Source organism: Ovis canadensis, chromosome 2 (genome assembly GCF_042477335.2).
Source record: "Ovis canadensis isolate MfBH-ARS-UI-01 breed Bighorn chromosome 2, ARS-UI_OviCan_v2, whole genome shotgun sequence".
Lineage (NCBI taxonomy): Eukaryota > Metazoa > Chordata > Mammalia > Artiodactyla > Bovidae > Ovis > Ovis canadensis.
In genome coordinates this window covers 75,385,916-75,406,688 of record NC_091246.1, presented here as the reverse complement: position 1 = coordinate 75,406,688, position 20,773 = coordinate 75,385,916, and the positions used below count along the sequence as shown (strand labels likewise).

Here is a 20,773-nt window from a genome sequence, read left to right as displayed (position 1 = left end):
ACATCCAGAGATCAGCTTCCCAGAGGAGCACAGAGCACACCTGAGATGGCACTCCTGCTGCGCACCCAGGAAACTGAGTGGCTGGGACAGGGGAGGTGATAAGACGCACCGCCCCACCTGGGGAGAGTGCGCTCCCCAAGCACCTGATCACCTGAGCTGGTTGGACCTGGGAAGGACACAAAACACAGGCCCAACCGAGTCTGTACCATTGTGGAGTACCTAAAAACCTGAACGGCTTAGAAATGGGAAGTGCACGTAACCCAGAGCCCGCCTTAGACAGTTCCCCTGCAGAGCAACCTGGAGCTTGAGCAGTGTAGACCAAGAAAGCACACATGCCTTGAGCCGGGGCAAACCCTGTGTGGCCCAGACACAGTGAGCACTCCCTACACACGCCAGTGATATTTGTTTGCAGTGTTCCTCCCTCCCTGCAGCACAATTGAAAAGTCAGCCTAAATAAATGACCACCTTCACCCCCATATGGAGAAATATACCATGTTCATGGATCAGAAGAATCAATATAGTGAAAATGAGTATACTACACAAAGCAATCTATAGATTCAATGCAATCTCTATCAAGCTACCAACGGTATTTTTCAGAGACCTAGAACATATAATTTCACAATTTGTATGGAAATACAAAAAAACCTCAAATAGCCAAAGCAATCTTGAGAAAGAAGAATGGAACTGGAGGAATCAACCTGCCTGACTTCAGGCTATACTACAAAGCAACAGTCATCAAGACAGTATGGTACTGGCACAAAGACAGAAATATAGATCAACAGAACAAATCACAAAGCCCAGAGATAAATCCATGCACCTATGGACACCTTATCTTTGACAAAGGAGGCAAGAACAAATAAAGAAAATTTTTAATGGTACTAAAATACTGTATTCCTTCTAACCATATATCTCTGGGAAGTTGGACTTTTTTCTGTATACTTCAACCAGAACAGAGAGGCCTAATAGACTGAATGCAAAAGTAGACATGATAATCCAATTTTCATTAAACTCAATGTTAAAGAGCTCTGCAAAAAATGTAAAACAATGCCATTTTTTTCTTTATTTTTATGGTTTGGGAAAATTATTATTTTTTATGAAAACAAATGCTTATGCACTTATTATTGCTACTTTAAATTTTCCCGTGTTTTAACTTTCAGCAAATAAGTACCATTAAGACAAACCTATAGGGAGGGAAAGGGGTTGGGGTTGGAAGAAAAGGGAAGGGGAAGGGAGGGGAGGACGTTACAGAAAGGAAAGGAGCTGAAACCTTTTTTGGGGTCCTCAAAATGTTTGTAAGCATAAGTTGTCCTGAGAAAAAGACTGAGAATCACTGAAGAATATATGTGCATTTTCACCCAAAAGTACTAGTATCACAGTCATTGTTGAGCAATACAGCACTAATAAAGCTGGTGTAGACTGTTCTCACAGTCAAGCAAGAATGTCATAAACTACTTTCCTCAACTAACGAGTAACACTAAAGCAAAAACAAAACAACCAATACTGCAAGGCCTTTTCTCCCTTTTCTTTCATTAAGGTCTGCAAGGTTTGCCAGCTACAGCAGGGAAAAAAAATTCTATGCCAACAATGCTTGGTTATCTTTTTTCTTGATGAGCCTCTTACCTAACAGCAGAAATCTAGATTCCTAGACTACTATTTTTTACAGAAGCACGCCCATTACTCTGTAGCAAGTACAGCAGAATTAAGAAAATCATGCCCCTAAACACAGAGCAGCTCCTTAAATCTATATGAGCTCTTCTAAATTCACAGAAGCAGGTTACAATACAGCTCTGGACACCATGTTGTCAGGAATGTTCTGAATATAGAAAGATTAGCTGAAAACACTGCTATCAGACAAGCTGCACCTTCAATAGTTGCTTTGAAAGTTTTCAATCACTACATCACCAAAAAAAACAATCAGTTGTTTTATTCTACAGAATTGGCCTGCCTACAGACCAAGCACCAAACTCCTGGAACATACGCACAATATCCCAAACCTGTTGGTTTTTACTATTAAAAATATGCTTATACCTAGGAAACCAAGCTTTGCCTCCAACTTTGAATATTTCTGAAGTAAAAAAGCTCTTGGAAAAGGGCAGTGGGAATAGATATGCATATAGAATCCAACAAGAGAGCTCAAGGAGAAACAAAAGTTAAACCACGGTATCTGATCTATACACGTGACAGCTGGGTACTGAGAGGTCAACCACAACTTGTGCCTCTATAGTTACTTGCAGATAAATCACAGTAAGGAGCCCCTCACGGGCAGCCTGCTTACAGCTTCCCTCAATCTTCCAATGTGTTTTAAATACTTCTCCAAAATGATCCTCTCCCTGCTTACTATTTAGATCATACTCATTGTGATATTGTGATATAAAAAGAAACACATATTCAGTCTTTGTCCTGGTTTCTGGCATCCTGCTTCTAAAACCCTTGGAATATTCTGAATGATATGGGTAAGAGGACTATCACTGGTTAAAATACCTGGTCTTAGTCCCTAGTTCCTGACACAAGAGCTTCTAAGACCTTTGGAAACTCAGAACTGAAAAGTGTCTTCTATCTGCTAATGAGGTAACAGGAGGCACTTAGATAGTTTCAGGATGAAGGCTCGTCACCAGAAAGACCAATGCATGACTACAGAGTCAATTCATGACTACAGCGTTAGCGCTTTAGCCTCACATCAAGGGAGGGGCTGGAGACTCAGTCAATCACCAACAGACCCTGATGGAATCAATCACGTAAACATTACGAGGCATCCACAAAAACCCTAACATAGGGTTTAGACAGAGTCCAGGGTCAATGTACCTGCAGAGAGAACACAAGTTCTGCAGACACCTACCCACTTTCTACCTTGCCCTGTTCATCCCTTCTTTTTGGCTGTTTTCCTGATTTCTATGAGCCACTCTAGAAAATTATCAAACCTGAGGAGGGAGTTGTAGGAAGCCCCCAGACTTTATAGCCTATTGGTCAGGTGTAAGGACTTGCAATTGGCATCTGAAGTGGGGACAACCCATGAGACTGGACTGAATCCTTAATCTGTGAGGTAACTCTGAATCTGCTAACTCTGAGTCGTTAGTGTCAGAAAGAAATTAAATTAAATTGTAGGACATTCACCTGATAGCTAGTGAATTGCTTGGTTTGGGAAAAGTAAGCCACATCTTTGCTGTCAGAAGTATTCGCACTTGCAGGATCCACCCTCTCCTCAAGACCATGAAAATTCTATTTTTCTAAAGATCAATCAGTCTCAAGGGATAAGTAAAAATGTCTTGTCCATATGTAACTATGAAGTCTGAAAGTCATCAGTACATCCCATGCTGACCCAGAGACTCCACAGCATTAACAAAGGTGCATGTGTGCTAAGTTGCTTCAGTTTTGTCTGACTCTGTGTGACCTGATGGATTGTAGCCCGCCAGGCTCCTCTGTGCATGGGATTCTCCACGCAAGAATACTGGAGTGGGCTGCCATGATCATCTTCTAGGGATCTTCCTGACTCAGGGATTGAACCCGCATCTCTTATCTCCTGCATTGGCAGGTGGGTTCTTTACCACTAGTACCACCTGGGAAGCCCAACAAAGGTACTACAGGGGAAATATTCAATTCTGCAGAGCATATGAAGAGGAGGAGCAGGTTCCCAGAAAGTTGGGAGCTCAGGGAATTTCTGAAAACTTTCTGGTGGGACTTTCCTGGTGGTCCAGTGGTTTAAAAGCCACCTTCCAATGCAGAGGACATGAGTTTGATCTTTGGTTGGGGAACTAAGATCCCACATGCCACTAGGCAAGGAAGCCCATGCTCCACAACTGCTGAGCCCGTACACTCTAGAACCTGTGTTCCACCACAAGAGAAGCCACCGCATTCTCAGCAACTGGAGGAAACCTGCACACCACAATGAAGCCCCAGTGCAGCCAAAAAAAAAAAAAAACCACAACTGATTCTGAAAAGAAAGTCAGGCTTGCTGCAATGTACTTTAGGATCTTAAAATGTTCAAAGGAGCTTCTTAAGATTGCTACTTATGCTAATCTGAAGGCAAAGCCCATTGTTTGGACAGCAACTTTCTCCTTCAGTTAATAAAACTGCCCAAAGGGCAGTGAGGGCCCAACTAAGAAGTGACTTCAGGGATTATTATAGATGTACACTTTAAAGTTTAATGACTAAGTGTTCATTTCTTTTACTTTCTATATAAAGCACTTTATACTGCTTATCATATAAAAGTATCAATGTAAGTTTTTTAAAAGCTTATGTAAGATTGAAACTATAAAATATTTTAAGATATCAGTGTAAGTGATCACAAAATTAAATCTATTGCTAATATCGTACAGTTAAACAAAGTAATAAATTAGAAAAGAAATGTAATAAAGGCTCTGACTTTGTGGGCTACAACAGTTGATATTCAACTATTCTCAGTTAAGCCTGGCTACAAGAGTAGCTGTCTGATCCAAACAATTAAAGTAAATTAACACAGTGTTTCACTCACGTAATATATGCGGTCTTAATGTTTGGTTATAAGTCTAAACCTCAATTTTTTCATCTGCAATATATGAGCTACCAGCAGTACAGCAGCTGCTCATCAGTAAGCGAGATGTAGGGCTTCCATAGATTATAGTTCCTTTCCTTCTAGGTCTCCAGAAAATTTCTGCAAAGATCATCCAGTAAATTACTTAAAATGTATGCCTAAAAACTTAACTTTTAACATGACAAGACAGGTTAAAACAGAAAGAGCCAATCTAGACACACACCCAGTTATCTTTTATACAAAAACATTTCAAGATTTATCCTTTCAGGAGAAAAAAAAAAGGCTTTATTCTCCCATTCTGTCAAAAACATCACTGAGTAAATTTATGATAATAAAAAAGATTAATGTCTTTTACAAGAGTATTCAAAAGAAAGCACTCATTTAAAAATATGTAAATAAAATTATCGCATGACCATATTATGCCAGCATTGAAAAGGTGCTTTTGAAGAACAGTAATGGATATGATATAATGTGAATATATACACTATAACATATAATATTAAGCTATATAAATATTACATTAACAGATGAAAACTCAGCAAACAAAACTGAATACTGAGGATGATGTCAGTTCTGTAACAAATATGTTTAAAAATCTGGAATAAAGGAAAAGGAAGACAAGTTTTTACAGTTATAAAAATATGCAGTTTTTAAAGTTGAAAAAATAATGCAGTCAAAAAATATTAGGTAGGTCCTACAAACCCAGAGAAACCTTAGCTTAAAAGCAGACGTATGTTGGATTTACTCTCTCCACAGTACAGTCTTTCTGAACAACTTTTGCTTAGTAAGTGCAAGTGGAGTTCTCAGCAGAAAAACATTTGGGCCACTGTGGAAAGGCCAGGACTTGCTGACAGGACCCAGCAGATGGGAAAAGCCATTGACACTGCTCCAGCAAATTTCCCTCTATGAGTCCCCACAATGATTCTGCTGCTGGGGTTTTGCTCCAATGATGGGTTTTGGCTCATATAGCACTATTCTCTGCCATGAAGAGCAAGACAGCATCTGTTATCTTTCAGGTACTTGAGCAAAATCTCAGTCCTGGGAGGCATTATATACAGTTTCAGATGTCCTGGAGGAAATTGAGGGAGAAAAGGGTGAGAGGAGAGGAACCAGGCATGAATGAGCCAAGAAATTCAAAGTTGGAAACTATTGCTCCATACAAACTATTGTAAAATCTGAGTGGAAATCATATTCGATGATTTTATGAATTTCTAAACTTCAAAGGTTTCTGAAGTTCTGTTCAAAACTACAAAATAGAAAAAAAAGTGACAAGTCTTTTAGGTCTAATTTTACTGGGAAGAGATGACATTATGGGAAATTTAATTCTGTATTATGGTACCCGAAAAATGCTAATGTAATCCTGGATAACAGAGAATTCCACTGTTTAAGGCCTAAAGCACTTAAATGAGGAGACACAGTTTTACTCTTTGTACATACTGTTACAATAACTAAGATATCAAAATCATTTCAAAAGGATACATCCCAACCCATTCAATATACTACTTTAAACAGCCATAATATTCCAAAGCACACTCCTTCAAAACTCCTAATACACAAAAGTACTCTGATACTTACAGCACACTTTTCAATCTTGAAAATACTTGTCAATGATACTTAGTGTACCCCTGGGGAGAACTTTTTCAAGTTCTCAAACTTTTTCAAGTTTGGCATTACCACCGTTACTTAAATTCTGAAAGAACACTAGTTCATATTTCATATATGCATATATTCTCACAACACAGGTGGATAACAAGGATCACTGTGAATGATCGACTCCATCAATAAAGAAGGCTGGTTCTTATCAGAAAAATTTTTATGTGTTTACTTCAACTTCTTTTATGAGTACTGGGGCTATTATTGGAGGGTTGCTAGTGTGATAATGTAAAAAGAGTGGAACTTTGGGAATCAAGCAGAATTTAAAGCCTGTTTTCTACCAATTGCCAGCCTTGTGACCTTATGAAGTGAATTAGTGTCTCTGAGCTTCAGTTTCCTCATCAGAAAAAATGACAACACTACCTATCTTAAAGAATTATAAATAATAATTGCTAATAATGTACATAATAGAAAGCAGCATACTCAACTGTCATATCATGCTGAGGATGTTGTTGTTCAGTCGCTCAGTCGTGTCCAACTCTTTGCAGTTCCATGGACTGCAGCATCCCAGGCTTCCCTGTCCTTTACCATCTCCCGGAGCTTGCTCATGTTCACTGAGTCAGTGATGCCATCCAACCATCTCATCCTATGTTGTCCCCTTTTCCTCCTGCCTTCAATCTTTCCCAACATCAGGGTCTTTTCTAATGAGTTGGCTCTTCACATCAGGTGACCAAAGTATTAGTTTCAGCTTCAGCTTGTTTCCTTCCAATGAATATTCAGGACTGATCTTTAGGATGGACTGGCTGGATCTCCTTGCAGTCCAAGGGACTCTCAAGAGTCTTCTCCAACACCACAATTCAAAAGCATCAGTTCTTCGGTGCTCAGCCTTCTTTATCGCCCAACTCATAGCACATCTATACATGACTACTGGAAAAACCATAGCTTTGACTATATGGACCTTTGTTGACAGAATAATGTTTCTGCTTTTTAATGTGCTGTCCAGGTGTGTCATAGCTTTTCTTCCAAGGAGGAAGCGTCTTTTAATTTCATGGCTACAGTCACCATCTGCAGTGATTTTGGAGCCCAAGAAAATAAAAGTCTCTCATTGTTTCCTGTTTCCTCATCTATTTGCCATGAGATGATGGGACTGGATGCCATGATCTTAGTTCTTTGAATGCTGAGTTTTAAACCAGCTTTTTCAACTCTCCTCTTTCACCTTCATCAAGAGGCTTTTTAGTTCCTCTTTGTTTTCTGCCATAAGGGTGGTGTCATCTGCATATCTGAGGTTATTGATATTTTGAAAACTCCTTTAAAGAAAGCTCACATATCTTTGTAAAACTAGCAGCCAACATGGCACCAAAAAGAATTTATCCCGAGCAGCAAATAAAAGATAGGTGAAAGAGAGCATGTGAAACTCATTGTGTACTGGGCAATATGACAGATGCTAGAGATAAGAAACAAAAATAAACAGTCCTTTGCCTTCAAGGAGTTCAAAACTTCCCACGGGTAAAAGCTCTGGTTTCTTAAACTACTTCATTAACAACACCTCTATTAGAAACTTTTAAAATGGCCAAAACAAAATCACTAAGCAAAGAACAACCAGCATATGTTGCAGTTTACCTGCCAATTCATAAAGAAAATTTAGAAATTAGAAAGTTTCTCTTAGCTAAAAGCTAACATCGGTCATCTATATTAAGCACAGCAGAATCCTTGGACATTTTAACCCAAGAACTCACAGGGTATCACCTGGCAGATCACACAAAACAATCGCTAAGGAGACAGATAACTTTGTGCAGAGCAGCCACAATGCCAGAAACTAGAGTAACAGGGCATGGGCCACATAAGAGGATGTTTGGAAACAAGAAGAGGACAAGGCGGAGCGTTCACTCTGCAGCTCAATGTCCAAAGCCACCAGCTTTTGGTTCTTCCTGCTGCTCCTCAAATATGCCACACTAACTGCCTTCCTCGGGGCCTTTGTACTCACTGTTCTCTCCCAAGAAGATTCTCACCCTAGATCCTTGGTTAATTCACTTAAAGTCATTACAAAGTGTCTTTCCTCAAGAAAAGACCTTAAGAACTATAGAAATAGATGAGTAATATTCAAAATGTTCATATATCATCACAAACCTTTTTGCCTTTGGTTTCTACTTTTCTATCAGCAAAACAAAAAACCCTACACTTTTCAATCTTGAGAATGTTTACCCATAACAAAACCAAACCAAACCTCAACGTAAAACAATGCAACATCAGTGTAGACTTAAGAGACCCATATGATATGTACTTAGAAAAAAGCCACCTCATCATTTCCCTAAAGCTGGAAACACAGAACCAGAAAAAAGAAAATGAATAAAACAATGCCATATAGAATTTAAATGATGATAAAGTGAGCCACTTTCTAACAACTCACTGGGAGCCTTACACATATTACTTAACAACCCTCTCAGCAGTGAAAACTCTTTTTTCTAAAATCCATGACAATGGTCCCCAAATGTCAGCCTGCAGAACTGACAGCCCAGAACTAAGTTTTTAATTGGGACAAAACAAAGCAAATGAAAATCATAAGTAATTACAAAATTAAATTTTTAAAGCTACATTAATTTTGTAAACATCATGCTTATTCTCAATATTCATAGTTTCATAAGCAAACTAAAGATGAAACTAAAAATGCAGAAAATGTGGAACAAAATACAAGGTAATTCAATGGCCTGTATCATTAAGACATCATTGTCTCCAAGGAAAGGGGGTTGTGTACAAGTTTAAGAAAACATAAAGTTATATATGAAGATACATGAAAATAAAATATCAGCAATTTCATACATTTCAACCTAATACAATAACTCATTTTTCTAAAGAAGGGAATGAACCATACTATCAAAGGCTGTTTCTCAGATATTTTCTACAAGACTTTAAGAGTAACAAGGCACACATGAATTTAAATAAATTAGCCTTGACTATCATTTTACAATACTAATGCTGTCAGCACTTACAGACACCTGATCATAAGACTTCAATAACAACCATTAGTTTCAAGATTGACTCACAGAAGTACAGAAAGCAACCATGTAACATAAGTTAAAAAGCCAGCATGGTTTTGTCTAAATCACTAGCATGATAAGGGCAAGGTGTTTTTTATTTTTATTCCCTATAGTGCAGAAAAAGTCAGGGCTCTTCAGACTCCAGTGGAATTCACTAACAGAGAAATCAAGTAATACAGAGAATGCCCATATATTATACAGCTGAGTGCTAGATAAAATATCCATTAAATCTGAGTGCCAACAATATCTACTGTTTTATGTCCCCATAATGCAGAAAACACTGGCTGTGACCTAGCAACAAACATCCCAAGACAACCTGCTTAAAAATCTGCTGAAGTTGGTGTTTTCTTGTTTAAACAGACAGAAATATAACTATGCTTATTATGAAAGTATAGCATTACCTCAAGCTAATAAGAACTGATGGAACAAAGAAGAGATCCTTATGTACAAATTAGTAACATTTAGAGTATGACATGCAACAATCATACAACAACATTTGTTTTTCAAAACTGGCACAGAAAACAATTTCTTTTTACAGAGCGGAAACACTGTTGGTAAGGAATACTCTTATACTGCACTATTTTGCTTTTCCATGAAAGCACAGCATGAAACAAGGGGACTATACAGTATCCTCCCCATATTTTATATATTATATATATATGTTAGAATGCTGGACCTTATAGATGACTTAAAATACTATGTTGGTTTCTTCCTATTATATTTTGATAGAATTAAAGAACTTTACAGTTTGAGTGAAACTCTGGGATCACTAATCCAACAATTTCATCATATACATATAAGAGTAGACATATGATGAGCCTTACACATGACTTAGTTCTCCATGGTCATACAGTCAGTAACTGCCAGAAAGACTAGAAAGCAAGCTCAGATTGCTAACCATAAACAAAGTCAGGTATTATCTGCCAAAGCAAACAAATTAACATTTTTGCTATTAAAAATAATTTTAATTTAATCTGATACTTTAAATAACATTTTTAAAATGTGAATCAATAAAAAAAACATCATTATATTTGGTCAATATATCCACTTAAATCTTTGAAATAAAATTTTTTTAACAAAATGAAGATCGGCAAACTTGTACTGGGGGTTTCCCTGTGGCACAGTCAGTAAAGAATCTGCCTGCAATGCAGGATACTGCCTGCAAGGCAAGAGAGGCGGATTCAATCCCTGGGTCAGCAAGATTCTCAGGAGGAGGAAATGGCAACCCACCTCAGTATTCTTGCCTAGGAAATCCCACAAACAAAGAGCCTGGTGGGCTACAGTCCATGGGGTCCCAAGAGTCAGACACAACTTAGTGACTAAGCCACCACCAAACCTATACTAATGCTCTTAGAAAGCAGAGAGCTACAGCATGCCAGGGGCAGAAGGACATAATCTTCTAAAATATCTGTCTGCCAAAGATAAAGCATAACAGCCAATTCTAAATAATGTTCCTTATTTGACAGATAATTGCAAAGCACCCAAAAGCTAGCTTTTGCACCAACAGTACTAACAGTTACTGTATAACACAGTGTGAAGTTCATAAAATATCCAGGAAATATCAGGATACCCCAGAAAAAGATAAAAATCTCTAATAAAGTGAAAACATGTTCTTGGGAAAACATGTTGAGGACCAATTTATCGTTCAATTGCATTATAAACACAAGTGTTTTCACAAAATGAGTGTGAAACCAAAAAACATTTGAGGAAGTAATCAGATTTTGTCAGATGTGAGTTCCTGAGATTTTCCTTACTTAAATGTACTTAAATGTACACACTTCATTCTTCACAATAACTGAAAATCTAGCTTAAATGTGTTACTTTATGGTCAAACATCAAGAATAATCTCTAATTAATGCAGCAGTTTCCACCTCTTCCAACTCTGTATTTAAATATTTAATCCATTACAAAATGAATTATAATATTAACATAGATAGACTGTCCAAAAAAATAAATTGCTGTTAACACTGCCTGAAATACACTTTTAATCTAACCCTCAAGGCATGCACACAATACAGAGATAGGGATCAGGGTCTAAGCTGTTTTTAATTTCAAAAAGATCCTTAACAGCTCCTTACAGTACCGAACTTGCTGAACTGATGATTTAGGAAGAGCAATCCAGACAGTTCAGATTAGAGAAATTCAGAGCCACAACCAGGGTTTTAATCTGAATCTTGTCAGTATTCAGATGTGTAGGTGGGGTTACCTCTGCATTGGGTAAACACAGTATAGATGGGTATCTGCATCTTTCAATCTTTCTGTATAAAATTACGATTGAAGAATTACAAATAAAAATTTGATCCAAGGGTGATGAGCTCAAGGTATCATGTTACTTCAGGATATTTGAAATGTCAAAAATCCATTCATGAACCTGTAGGTTAAAAGCCCTAATTACTCAAAGCCAAGGCTCATATTTTACACAAAAGGAAATTGAGGCCAGAGAGAAGACTTGACAGAAGTTAAAAAACTTCTAAGGGACAAAGCCAGGGCTCCAGTCAGCATCTACTGTCTTTTAGTCAGCTAAACTCCTTCTCAGAGTGGGTTTATAAGATTTTGTAATTGTTTCTGCTTTTGATGCTCTAGAGGCATAGAAGAAGAAGTGAAGTCACTCAATCATGTCTGACTCTTTGCGACCTCATGGACTGTAGCCTACAAGGCTCCTCTATCCATGGAATTTTCCAGGCAAGAGTCCTGGAGTGGGTTGCCATTCTGATTGGCATAAGAGGCACAAATATGACAGCAGTCCTATGTTAAGAAGTGTTAGGGTACCTTTCTCTTGTCCTATCCTCTTTCCCCACCCAGGCCAAGACCCAGGGAGCAGGATCTCTTGTCCTCTGCCTGGGGCAATGGTGAGTTTTGGTTTTTAGTTGTTCCCTAGCACACCCTTCACTAAGGGCTTAAGGCTTTTAAGAGTTCAGTTTTATGTCTCTGGGGGATCCTATGAGGTCTTAGCTCTGACTTCCCAGCCTCCACTCTAGTCCTGGCATATTGCCCCCAGAGAGTGCAACATTCACTCTCTCCTACCCACCAGAATGGCCTTTCACCCTGAATCCCCTCCGGATTTCTCTCTTTTCTTGAAAGCTCAGACATCACCCTCCTCCTTTTCCTCCTAATCATATTACAATGAGGACAACAAACATCCATCATGTGCCAAACACATGAGCGCCTTACCTGAGTTCTTCTAACCCTCCAAAGAGCTCCATGCGGGAGGTGCCGCTGTAATCCCTACTTGTAATCCCTACTTGTAAGCACAGGTCCTGAAGCATGGAGGGTCATACAGTTAACCCAACACTAGAGTCGGTTGACTATGATCACAGACATGGAGACATACAACCCTTCATGGGATTTTGCCTCTCTGTGCAAGTATAGAGATTCAGTTCAGTTCAGTTCAGTCGCTCAGTCGTGTCTGACTCTTTGCAACCCCATGAATCGCAGCACGCCAGGCGTCCCTGTTCATCACCATCTCCCGGAGTTCACTCAGACTCATGTCCATCGAGTCCGTGATGCCATTCAGCCATCTCATCCTCGGTCATCCCCTTCTCCTCCTCCCTGCAATCCCTCCCAGCATCAGTCTTTTCCAATGAGTCAACTCTTCACATCAGGTGGCCAAAGTACTGTGCTTCAGCTTTAGCATCATTCCTTCCAAAGAAATCCCAGGGTTGATCTCCTTCAGAATGGACTAGTTGGATCTCCTTGCAGTCCAAGGGACTCTCAAGAGTCTTCTCCAACACCACAGTTCAAATGCATCAATTCTTCGGTGCTCAGCCTTCTTCACAGTCCAACTCTTACATCCATACATGACCACAGGAAAAACCATAGCCTTGACTAGATGGACCTTAGTCGGCAAAGTAATGTCTCTGCTTTTGAATATGCTATCTAGGTTGGTCATAACTTTCTTCCAAGGAGTAAGCGTCTTTTAATTTCATGGCTGCAATCACCATCTGCAGTGATTTTGGAGCCCCCCAAAATAAAGTCTGACACTGTTTCCACTGTTTCCCCATCTATTTCCCATGAAGTGATGGGACCAGATGCCAAAAATCTTCGTTTTCTGAATGTTGAGCTTTAAGCCAACTTTTTCGCTCTCCTCTTTCACTTTCATCAAGAGGCTTTTTAGCTCCTCTTCACTTTCTGCCATAAGGGTGGTGTCATCTGCATATCTGAGGTTATTGATATTTCTCCCGGCAATCTTGATTCCAGCTTGTGTTTCTTCCAGTCCAGCATTTCTCATGATGTACTGTGCATATAAGTTAAATAAGCAGGGTGACAATATACAGCCTTGACATACTCCTTTTCCTATCTGGAACCAGTCTGTTGTTCCATGTTCAGTTCTAACTGCTGCTTCCTGACCTGCATATAGGTTTCTCAAGAGGCAGGTCAGGTGCTCTGGTATTCCCATCTCTTTCAGAATTTTCCACAGTTTGTTGTGATCCACACAATCAAAGGCTTTGGCATAGTCAATAAAGCAGAAATAGATGTTTTTCTGGAACTCTCTTGCTCTGTCCATGATCTAGTGGATGTCGGCAATTTGATCTCTGGTTCCTCCGCCTTTTCTAAAACCAGCTTGAACATCAGGGAGTTCATGGTTCACGTATTGCTGAAGCCTGGCTTGGAGAATTTTGAGCATTACTTTACTAGCATGTGAGATGAATGCAATTGTGCGGTAGTTTGAGCATTCTTTGGCATTGCCTTTCTTTGGAACTGGAATGAAAACTAAACTTTTCCAGTTCTGTGGCCACTGCTGCGTTTTCCAAATTTGCTGGCATATTGAGTGCAGCACTTTCACAGCATCATCTTTCAGGATTTGAAACAGCTTAACTGGAATTCCATCACCTCCACTAGCTTTGTTCCTAAGGCCCACTTGACTTCACTTTCCAAGATGTCTGGCTCTAGATGAGTGATCACATCATCATGATTATCTGGGTCGTGAAGATCTTTTTTGTACAATTCTTCCGTGTATTCTTGCCACCTCTTCTTAATATCTTCTGCTTCTGTTAGGTCCAGACCATTTCTGTCCTTTATCGAGCCCATCCTTGCATGAAATGTTCCCTTGGTATCTTTAATTTTCTAGACAGCCTAATTTATCAATTGTTTCTCAGTGTTATATAACTGGTGGATTATCTGGTAATCCAGTTCATCACATTCATATTCTGTCTCTTTAAAATATATTTTTGCCCAAATATAAATGTGTTTACTATAGAAACTTGAAAAGTTATCAGCATACAAAAGAGAACTAAAATCACTAATAACAATCTTGTATATTTTCTTATAAACTTTCAACTTAACTTTCTAAATCTTCAGCAGAATCTCCATAGACAGCATGAGTATGTTAACTCAAATCACCACCAGCAGACGTGGAGATTACTGCATCTGCCACAGCCACATTCATAAGCTTTCCTGGTATTTGTGAGCTTCGTCCTTTACAGTTGCTTTAGAAACAACATTAGCCTTATCACTTCACCAAGGGGATTATGTGCACAGTAAGTACAAAAGCAGTGAATATACTGTAAGTCAAAAGTAGAGAAAGTTGGAAACTTTGTGTTGCAAAGTAGCTAGAAAAAAATTTAAGTGGAAAATAAACACATACATGATACCTGAAAATTGTAAATCAACTATACTTCAGTTTCTTTTTTAATGCATACATATGTGCAGGAAGGGAACTTCAAAGACCAAACAAGGAACCATGAAGGGTAAGGCAGGGGGATGGATATTAATAAAATGCATGGTCAGAATATGGACATCAATGTACAAAGTTTATTAGCCTAACATCAGTTTAGGAAAAGCCCTGAGTTTGTGTCAGCACAAAGGGTTGCTGATGAAAACTCTAGTCAGAAAAAGCATGCATGAGTGAAAAGGAATTGAATAAAAATGCCTTTAAACTGGGAATGAAATACACGTAAGTGCACACACACGCACATCTACATACACACTGACTGAGATGCTAGCTAAGCAGCTGTCCCAACAGGGTATCATTCCTCTGGGGGCCCTCAGGTCCCCAAAGCACTAACCACATCTGAATGCCATGTCAGCTTCATATTAACTTGAAGGACCTGACTGAGTCAGGTTATGGTCCCAGCTAATTAAAACAGTATGTTTTTCTATCCACTTATATAGAGAATAATTCCTGGACAAGAATTTTGGTTTTCCTTTTAACATGACAGCATATATTACATCACAGTATTTCACAATCTTTTATAATGGTTGATTTCAAGGTTACTAATCACCTGGGACTTCCTGCCTTTGGACCCACAGGTGGGTTAAGCCACACACTCACCTTGGACCCAGAGTGCAGAGACAAAAGTAAAGGCGTGAGAGTGAGGAAACAGACACACAGACAAATAATGAAATACAATGTAAGGTGACAAGGCATATGCTAGAGCTAAGTAAGCATAGATGGAATAGGACAGTAGAAGAGAAGTAAAAAATGAGGAAAAACTGCTCAGAAACACGTGAGAATGGTGCCAAGATGGAAAGGGCATCACAGGTAAAGCAACAGTTCAAGAAAGTGCACGGAAGCATAAAGCAGCACCAGATACTCAGGAGGGAAAAAAAAAAAGTTATGTGAATGGATGGAAAAGAGGTTCCACATTGAATAGTGGAGGGAAACGAAGGCAGTAAGAAGTCGGTAGTGGATTATGAGCAGCCTTCAAGTCATTTATCCTGTATCGAAGCTGTAACATTAAGGGAAATGTGTGAGATTTGAGCTGGTGTCTTTAGCAACCCAAGAAAAACATCACTGTGGCAGATTTCTAAGCTGCCCTCCCAGGCCCACCCCCAGGGTCCATCCTCACTCTCAGCATCTTCTGAGGCCAGGGTAGAGCACTGTTCTCAGAGCTGCCTGACTCACCTATGCTGGAGACACACACCCCTCTTCCTACAGACATTCAACCACAAAGCTCTGAGACCAGACTACAGGAATATACCATTATCAGTACTGTTATATCACGAGGGGAGAATGGGTACATATCCAGAATGTTTCGAAACTAAACCCACCCAGACAAGCACTTCTCTTTCAAGGCTGTTTCAATTCAACATTGTATAATTAGCTTAAAAAGCAGGAAAACACAGAGACTATCAATCCATGTTTCAGGATCACCTTGTACAGCTGCCTGACTTAAGGAAAAAGGTAAAAGAAAAACAGTTAAAAGAAAACTAGAGACAGATTAGTAACTGCTTTTAAACTATAAATAATACATATGTGGTATACAGTTAAGATAATTTTTCACTACTCCCCTCAAAAAGAACAAAACTGAATACTAGTTTATGTAAAAATTTTACATTCTAAAACATCATTCCTTTCTTAGGTATCCCCCTCTGTTCAGGCCCTCATGTTTTTCTGCTAAGTATGGAAAAGCTTCTTCTAGGAAAGAAGAGGATGAGAGTCGGGAATTCCTTGCTGATCCTAGTAATTACTGGATCTGCCACCAATTAGGATGATTTCTTCAGTTCCAGGCCATTTGAGTATCAAAGAACCACTGCCCTGTCTTTTGAAAGGTGCAGCTGAGAGGGGACTCATCTCTCAGCTGCCCATAAGCTCCCAGAGGTGCTGGGTCAGTATCCTTCCCCTCTGTTGCTTTTCTGGAGTCAAATGCCAGCCCCAAAGAAGGGTTCACTCACCAACAACGAACACTGCTGTTCGGAGATGCAATGTCTCAGATGCTCCAATCTAGATCTACTCATGCTCCTGCCTGGCATACATACCTACTTCTGTAAGAGGAGTGTAGAAAGAGTCCAGTAGTTAGGGTAGGAAATTTCCAAGAGACTAGATTTATAGTTGTGTGCTCCCAATGAGCACTCATCCCACTCTTCATCACTTTCTAATAACGACACTCCCAGTTGTACAAGACACAAAGGGAGATGGCTAAGGGAAAAACATTCAAGTTCCCAAAAAATAATTTGCCCCAGAACACAGAATACTCTCCATTCTCAATTTAGAAGCTTGTAAAAAATCTTTAGCCATCACTATAATTCTCTGATTTTTCCTTTCAATTCTCAGAAATCCCCAGAGGACCCAGGAGTTCCTAACATATAAAAATAGAGGGTGAAACTGCTGCAAAAGCTGCAATCACCAGTGTATCAGCAAGATATTTAACCTCAGACCTTTGAGATCTCCCTGTTAAACCAATCCAGTTAGAAATTTTGCAAGCTATAGTGATCAAAATCAGAACTGCTTTCCAAGGAGAAACTCTGGACCAATTTATGATGATCCACATGGAAATAAACTTTCCAGGACGATAAAGAAATAGGAGAAGGCAGTTTTCCTTATGTATCAGGACAGGACATTCCCTTCCAAGAAGCTCTGCTGTTGCTATAGGCTATAACGGGGAAGGGTCATGAAAATGGATGAGTAATGCACAGTGAATATTAATTACTTTATACAGAACAATTTTTTATTTTGACAAAAAGGAGAAAATGGTTTGTGTTGGATACAATAAAGTTGGAGAAATAAAAACTGAACATGATGACATATGGAAATAAAGGCAAACGTGTTTAATTACTTTTATTGTTCAAGGCAGAATTCCATCCTGAACTGGTGTTATAGACACTGCTACCATCATTATCTGATCCCTACACTGATGAACTTTTTTTTCCTAACTAAACATGAGGCATAAAAGAAGACAGTGAATAAATGGGAAAGAAAATCTGCTAAGGATATGTACTCTGATAAACTGGATTTAAACTAGATATAAGTCTGAACCCAAGATTCATGTTATTCCCTTGACAGCATCCCTACAGACAAGAACCTTAATTAACAGTTTCTACCAGTAAAGGATAACATCTCAAAGAAGGGCTTTTTACAGAACACCTGCTTCAACTGATTCTTTTAGAGATGAAAAAAAAAAATACACCTTATGAAGCTATGAAACACTGGAAGGAATAAACAGTTGGTCGGTGGTCTGACTGAAGAAAAAGAAAAAAAAAAATTTGGAAAAAGAGAGAAAGAGAGGCAAAGAGGGCAACCAGGTAAACCACACAGACAAATGTTACATCTAAGAATAGCAGCTGGTTGTAAATAAAACGATTTCATGCCAAGCGTCATTCGCATAGTCAAAGAGGAAGGGTGTTCCATGACACACCGGGTGTAACAGGATGCAAAAGTCCTGCATGTAGTTTCTGACTCAGATGGTGTGGATAAATTTAAAGGAGTCAAGTTAAAATCAGACGCAATACAAAGCATGTTAATTCCATGATATGATAGTCTGAGAGAAAGGACGTCAACTTCTTCTGGAGGGTCTTAAGACAAATGTCAGAAACAACCAATTTACCCATCAAATAAAAAAGGAAGACTTTAACACTGCTTGATTATGTGAAACAAGTGTGTATCCCTAAAATCTAAGTTCTAAATAAACTGTGTGTCACTCAGGATCTCCTTAAGGTATGTATTTGCCACGTGGTCAGATTTCTTCTCTACCAGGCAGTTTTTTTTCTTTTAGAAAAGTTTGTTACAACAAACTGACAGAATAAATTCTGAATATTATACAGTTTACATGGAATAAATACTGAAAAACAATCCAAGCTCACCTTCATCACTCGTTGCCTGCTGCTTCACCAGGGTCATTGGAGATCTCGCCGGAGGCTTACTAAGTGGGTGGCGCCAACTTTTAGCAGTTTTGGTTTCACCTTCTGTTCTCTGGTTACAGAACATGCATAGGGGAAAAATATTCACCATCAAAGACTTGTTTTAAAAAAAAAACTATCATTACAATGACTTACCACAAATAAATTATAAAGAACTCTTGTACTTGTTTTACCACCTGAGAAATTAAGGTTTTTAAAGAAATTTAAATGGCAAAATCAACAGAAATAGGAGCCATTCTGTTAGTAATTTTACTGGCAGAGGAATCACTGAACTATCCTTCCATTTCATATTAAAGCACTATCTGTAGTGCAGAGTACCCTTTGCAAACCTATAATAAACTCAGACGTTAGAGAGTTTTCAAAAGTCCTTCAAAGATAATCTGAATTTAGGATTATATATTCATAATAATCCAGGGCCATGGCATTTGGTCACATGTGACTGTACAGCAGGTTATTTTGCTTTCTGTCTTCAGGAGGCAATACAGCCAAAGTAAACCTATCCTCTTCCTTCCACTGGAAAAAGAGTCCTCACTTCTCTAAGGACCAAACAGGAAATCAAACGCTGTTGTTTAATATGGCACATAACTGTCATCCTGAAACCACTAACATTCTATGTAAAATCTTTTGTCATGAGCTGCCTAGACTACAGTTTTCTTTCAAAGGTAGAGGAAAAAGTCATTTGCATCCTGACATCTTTCAGAGAGACTCTGTTTACAAGCTTTCTCATCCATACAATCAAAAAAAAAAAAAAAAAAAGTGGCAGAGCCGCTAGTTAAAGAAAGAGTTCAAATCCAGTGTGTTTGCATCAGTGATTCATGTAAAAGAAAGGAGTCTCATAAATTTCCCTAAAGCTGAAGCAGCAGCACCCGTAAAGAAAAAACTATGCTAGCATCTGACACGTACACAGGCTTATGAGAAAATGTGTGACAACACTCTAATCAAAGCAGGATTCACAAAGTAATGACAGAGGATGAGATTTGCCTGTGGTTTATAATAGCTAAAAATGAATGTGAGAAATTATAATTTAGTCAAAAATAAGAAATATTTATTAAGCCCTTACTATGTGCTACACTGCTCTAAGAGTAAGCTAGAGCAGGAAAAACTTCTACCAGGTCTCTGCTTCCAAGGAGTGCAATATAGATGGGGTAGGCCAGAGGCAATAAACAAGTAAAAAGTAAATATTGGGTTGTTGTTATTGTTTCAGTTGCTCAGTTGTGTCTGACTCTTTGCGACCCCATGGACTGTAGCCCGCCAGGTTCCTCTATCCACGGGATTTCCCAGGCAAGAATATTGGAGTGGGTTGCCATTTCCTTTTCCAGGGGATCTTCCCGACCCAGGGATCAAACCAGCATCTCCTGCTTGCCAGGCGGATTCTTTTACTGCTGAGACACTGTGGAAGCCCATAAATATCAGGTATTATTAAGTAAATATGCAGTAATAATAATAATTTTTTTAAAAAAGCATGGCAAAGAATAGAAAGAGATGGGCAGGAGGTAATTTTATGTGGGATCATCAGAGAAGGCTTTTCTGGTGTGAAAACATCTGAGTGGAGTCTCGAGAGCAATGACAAAGCAGCACACTTAGCCCTCTGGGAGAGGAGCATCTTGGACAGCAGGAATAGCGTGTCATGTGTGAACATGTTTGGTTCCCTTGATGTTTCCCGAGAAGGATGACTGAAGCTGACTGCTATCAGCAAACACACAGTATTACACTCAAAACTAAGAAACACTGGCCACACTACACAAAAATGAACCAGGTCTGTGTGGCTTAGAAGGACTTAGAAGTCTGACAAAATGGGATGAGAAGAGAACACCACACAGCTGTTTTTGACAAGTGCAAACCAAGTCCTCAGCCCTCAACAACAGCACTTGCCTTCCTGGCCAGTCAGACTTTGCTCAGTGAAATGATAAAGATGAAGGTGAACAGAAAAGTTATTTTCAGTTCCATTCTAGTTTAAAGAATCAGACCAAATAAAAACAGGCATTTGGGAGGGGGGTTCATGTTTGGGAACGCATGTAAGAATAAAAGATTTTAAAATTTAAAAAATAAAAAACTAAAAAAA

At 39.0% G+C, this 20,773-nt stretch overlaps 1 protein-coding gene across 2 annotated transcripts in view; it reads right to left on the bottom strand.

Annotated features, from left to right (window-relative positions):
• KDM4C (lysine demethylase 4C) overlaps window positions 1-20,773 on the bottom strand; it is a 404,611-nt gene that overhangs the window by 165,249 nt on the left and 218,589 nt on the right. For both annotated transcript variants that reach the window (XM_069574114.1, XM_069574115.1), the window contains one exon: window positions 18,655-18,763. In XM_069574114.1, the coding sequence (XP_069430215.1) occupies window positions 18,655-18,763 (109 nt within the window). The remainder of the gene's footprint in view (window positions 1-18,654; window positions 18,764-20,773) is intronic.